Raw genomic sequence first — 5219 nt, 5'->3', positions numbered from 1 at the left:
GCCATGTTGGCCAGGCTGTTCTTGAACTCCTGACCTCAGGTGATCCACCCTCCTCGGCCTCTCAAAGTGCTGGGATTACAGACGTGAGCTACCGCACCCGGCCTGGCCATAAACTTTTGATGGGCTCATGAACCAAAACCTAAACCTAAATTTCTGCTCCATTTTTTCTAAGAATATTTTATTAATTCGTCCAACCTAAGGTTTTTCCTGTATTCCTCAATTTCATTCTCAGAAGCATACATTTCAATAAAGTTTAATTAGATAGATCCATTTAATGTCATGTTTCAATGACATTTTCCACATTACTTCCTTCTTGGCAGTCTGCCTTTAATCACCGAGCACTTTTATTATAAAGTTTTTCCACTAAACATGGTCTTATTTAAACAAAACAGAAGAGTACTAGAAAAGGGATATTCCTGTTATGTTATGGTTTGTGGATTCCAATAGTTCATCTGCACATGTAATATCCAATGACTCCTTTTTTTCATAGTTGCTAAATATTTAAGTAAACCACAACCATATGTGAAGTTTCAATTATATTTGCCCACACTGGATTAAGTGTGCTTTATCAACTTGTATTATAAACAAAACAACTAAAATTACACCTACTTATTGCCATTATAATTCATAGTTACCATCCTCTTTAAGGTGCTTCCAATTCATCCATTTTGTTGCTTTTTTACACACGTTAGCCATTTGTGTCAATTGTAGTGCCTGGTCATTTTTCCTCATTAATTGTTGCTCAAATGCAATTCTGAAAGCATCTGCCATCACGTAAGCTTCTTCTTTACTCTTCTGCAAAAGTTCCAACTGGTTTTGAAAGAAAGTTTGGGAGGTGTTAGAGGCAAAACCAGAACAATTCTTGCTGAATCAAATTAACACACACTATCTCCCTGCCTAGCACTGGCCTATTGCCTGTGTTTAGATACTTGCTACTTCTGCAGTAGCAGTTTACTCTGATCCAGACGATCAGCAGTTTCCCTTGTGATGCCTGTCAACTGCCTGGTAATCTAACCTCTGGACCTCACTACCCCACGCAGGCCCTGTGTGTGTGTCCTGCTCAAGTCCTGGGAGAAAGGGCCCAGTATGAAAGATAGGAGGATGCCAACGGCTGCATTTCAACTCAGCTTTGGCCATTCCAGACCACACCACTGAAAATAATGATGAATACCACCTTTCAAATACTTCCCATAGATGACCTTGACTTTGATCAATGTAATCTCATGTTTTCCTTTTTCTTTCCTTCTTCCTTTTTCTTCCTCTTCCTCTTCTTCTTCTTCTTCTTCTTCTTCTTCTTCTTCTTTTTCCTTACCGGAGACTCGCTCTGTCACCCAGTCTGGAGTACAGTGTCGCGATCTCAGCTCACTGCAACCTCCGCCTCCTGGGTTCAAGCAATTCTCCTGCCTCAGCCTCCTGAGGAGCTGGGACTACAGGCACATGTTGCCATGCCTGGCTAATTTTTTGTATTTTAGTAGAGATGGGGTTTCACTGTGTTGCCCAGGCTGGTCTCAAACTCCTGAGCTCAGGCAATCCGCCTGCCTCGGCCTCCCAAAGTGCTGGGTTTACAAGCATGAGCCACTGCGCCCAGCCTTTTTTTGTTTTGTTTTTGAGACAGGCTCTCTCACTCTGTCACCCAGGCTAGAGTGCAGTGGTGTGAACATGGTTCACTGTAACTGTGACGTCCTAGGCTCAAGTGATTCTCCCACCTCGGCCTCCCAAAGTGCTGGGATTACAGGCATAACCCATTGTCCCCTCATGCTTTTCTTAATGAATGGCTACTGTCCAACTGTTGGCTTTCCTGTATACTTTAAAAACTTTATTTTGGGTGGGCGTGGTGCCTCATACCTGTAATCTTTGGGAGGTAGATTACACTTTGGCAGGCCGAGGCGGGCGCATCATGAGGTCAGGAGTTCAAGACCAGCCTGGCCAACATAGTGAAAGCCCGTCTCTACTAAAAATACAAAAATTAGCCGGAAGTGGTGGCAGGCGCCTGTAATCCCAGCTACTCAGGAGCCTGAGGCAGAGAATCACTTGAACCCACGAGGCGGAGGTTGCAGTGAGCCGAGATCGCACTACTACATTCCAGCCTGGGTGACAGAGCGAGACTCCATCTCAAAAAAAACCAAAAAAAACAAAAAAAACACTTTAATTTTAAAAATGTAATTGTGTCCTATTTTATTCTATTTTAAGTTCTAGGATACAGGAGCAGGATGCAGGTTTGTTACCTAGGTAAACGCGTGCCATGGTGGTTTGCCACACTAAGGACTTTAAATTCCATACCTTCAATAAAGGTAAAACATTTTAGAATTATGGTCCATGTACTACTGTATTTGTAAGTAAAGACCAAATATAATGACAGCTATCATTTGAATTAATGTCTGGCATGTTCCTGGTGCTGTGCTAAACATGTTATGTCTATTTCCTCACAACAACCATCCAAGGTAGTTATTACCCTCCACTTAACATAGTAGGAAAACTGAGACCTACCCTGTCCAAAGCCACACAGCTACTAAATGGTAGAACAAAGATGCAAACTTAGGTGTGGCTGGTACAAACGTTCCTTTCACTGTGCCTTGCTGCTGCTGTTCAAATATACTCCATGCTTCTCTCTCCATTAATCAGTGTTGCTGATCCTAGTGATTTTAAGCATAAATGTACATTTTCCTTCTATTATATAGTAATTTTAGGGCCATGTACAGATGAGAACAATATAAATTTTAGTAATATTAATTATACACTTAGGCAAACGACTTTAAGCTTCAAATATCATGCCAAGTTTTTTTTTTTTTTTTTTTTGGAGAAGGAGTTTCACTCTTGTTGCCTGGGCTGGAGTGCAGTAGTGCAATCTCGGCTCACTGCAACCTTTGCCTCCCCAGTTCAAGGGATTCTCCTGCCTCAGCCTCCCAAGTAGCTGGAATTACAGGTGCCTGCCAACACGCCTGGCTAATTTTTTGTGTTTTTAGTAGAGACGTGGTTTCACCATGTTGGCCAGGCTGGTCTTAAACTCCTGACTTCAGGTTATCTGCCTGCCTTAGCCTCCCAAAGTGCTGGGATTACAGGCATGAGCCCCTGCACCCTGTCCCAAGCACTATTAATATTTGTATTTTGGAACCAGGTAAACAAAATCCAGTTAATAAGTTGATGCTATCACATAAAAACTAAGCGTAAGCTCCATAGTCAATAACTACTAAAATGAAGTTAATTATTGCAAACACGTCCATTTATTCTGCTATTAACAGAGAAACAAAACTAAAGCTTTTGCGTTGCGATAATGCAATACCTCTTGTTTGAGCTGAAGAAGCAGTTTCCGAGTGGATGCTGCCATTCTGGCACAAGAACAGGGGTTCCCTCCAGGCCCATGACAAAGGCAGGCTCCGAGGACTGCAAGCTTTAAATTGAAAAACATTGCTCCTGTTACTAAGTGTTGCACTGTTTTAGCTGCACACAAACACAGGGGCATTTATGCACATACCCATGCACACTACTACTCAGGCATCTGATCCAAAAAAACTGGAAAGAAAAAAAGAAGAAAGCTGAGACTGGAATCTTAGAATACAAATGGAAATTAACTACAAACAATGAAAAGAATGTCATGACTTGGAACACAAAAGGGAATTTTACTTTCTTCATCTCACTCTTAAAACCTTTAATCCTGGCACCACTCTCCTATAGGTCTGAGTCCTTGGCAGGAGTTTAGCCTAACAATATGGTTAACACTAACATCACAGCCCACCTTTCCTGTGACAGTGTGGCCCTGATGCCCGGCATTCACTACTGCCAATTTCCTCTAAGGAGAGTCATTTACTCAGAAATGACAAGGGAATTTTAATATATCAATGAGAAAAACAGTCATCCCTCCACTCCTAAAAAAAATTTTTTAAATATGATTGATTCCTGTGTAAAAGAATAGAACTTCAGCACCATCCAAACTTATGCCAAGGATGAAGTTAAGCCCTGGAGACTGAGTCAGGCAGCATGTTTGAAATTCTGCTTCTAGATTAGAGAGTAACCCTCTTCCTTGTTGCTCTTGTTCTGTAAATGAGGAGGAGAGACCAGAGAACAGACCTTTCTGCTTCCATCACTGACCTCTGTTATAGATTAGCTGTCTTATTTTCCTCCTAACTCAGACTAGACGACTTCCAAAAGCACCCCAGGGCTGTTACATTTTCAGTGTGGAATGTTAAATATACCTTTCCCAAAAGAAAACAATCACCTCAACTAATAAGATCTCTGTAACTATGCACTAAACCATACCATCAAAAGATGTTGGAATTCTGTTAAACTTCCGTAAACATTGTCCATATAAGCCAGCCCAAACTTCTACACTTTAGAACACTGACTTTTTTTTTTTTTTTTTTGAGACAGAGTCTCACTCTGTCACCGAGGCTGGAGTGCAGTGGTGCGATCTCGGCTCACTGCAACCTCCACCTCCTGGGTTCACACCATTGTCCTGGCTCAGCCTCCCAAGTAGCTGGGACTATAGGTGCCCGCCACCAAGCCTGGCTAATTTTTTTAGTAGAGACGGGGTTTCACCTTGTTAGCCAGGATGGTCTCGATCTCTCGACCTCGTGATCTGCCTACCCTGGGCTCGCAAAGTGCTGGGATTACAGGCATGAGCCACTGCGCCCAGCCTAAAACACTGACTTCTTTGGAATCTGTGCCTCCCTGGGTGATCCATCCTCAACTTTTGTGCTTGAATAAACTCTTTAAACTAGATTCTGGCCAGGCGCGGTGGCTCATGCCTATAATCCCAGCACTTTGGCAAGCCAAGGCAGGTGGATGACCTGAGGTCAGGAGTTCAACACCAGCCTGACCAACATGGTGAAACCCCATCTCTACTGAAAATACAAAAATTAGCCAGGTGTGGTGGCTCATGCCTATAATCCCAGCTACTCAGGAGGCTGAGGCAGGAGAATCGCTTGAACCCAGGAAGCAGAGGTTGCAGTGAGCTGAAACCATGCATTGCTCTCCAGCCCAGGCAACAAGAGCGAAACTCTGTCACAAAAGTAAATAAATAATAAACTAGATTTTGATCCCTTTATTTTTGGTTGACACTTGGTTGACCACTGTAGTTGGAAGAAAAGTAGTGTAATAATTTTACTTTTTAAAACTCCACTTTAAAAGCTAACCACGGGCCGGGCGCGGTGGCTCAAGCCTGTAATCCCAGCACTTTGGGAGGCCAAGACGGGCGGATCACAAGGTCAGGAGATCGAGACCAT

The 5219-nt window shown here is 42.9% G+C and overlaps 1 protein-coding gene across 3 annotated transcripts in view; it reads right to left on the bottom strand.

Annotated features, from left to right (window-relative positions):
• CCDC125 (coiled-coil domain containing 125) overlaps window positions 1–5219 on the bottom strand; it is a 60590-nt gene that overhangs the window by 11158 nt on the left and 44213 nt on the right. For 2 of the 3 annotated variants that reach the window (XM_011959339.1, XM_011959338.1), the window contains 2 exons: window positions 3281–3388; window positions 636–810 (listed from right to left, as the gene is read on the bottom strand). In XM_011959339.1, coding sequence (XP_011814729.1) covers window positions 636–810; window positions 3281–3388 — 283 coding nt within the window. The remainder of the gene's footprint in view (window positions 1–635; window positions 811–3280; window positions 3389–5219) is intronic. The other variant, XM_011959341.1, reaches the window with a different exon arrangement.

The sequence above is a fragment of the Colobus angolensis genome, unplaced genomic scaffold (genome assembly GCF_000951035.1).
Source record: "Colobus angolensis palliatus isolate OR3802 unplaced genomic scaffold, Cang.pa_1.0 Scaffold49, whole genome shotgun sequence".
NCBI classification, from domain to species: Eukaryota; Metazoa; Chordata; class Mammalia; order Primates; family Cercopithecidae; genus Colobus; species Colobus angolensis.
This window is presented reverse-complemented; position numbering and strand designations above follow the sequence as displayed.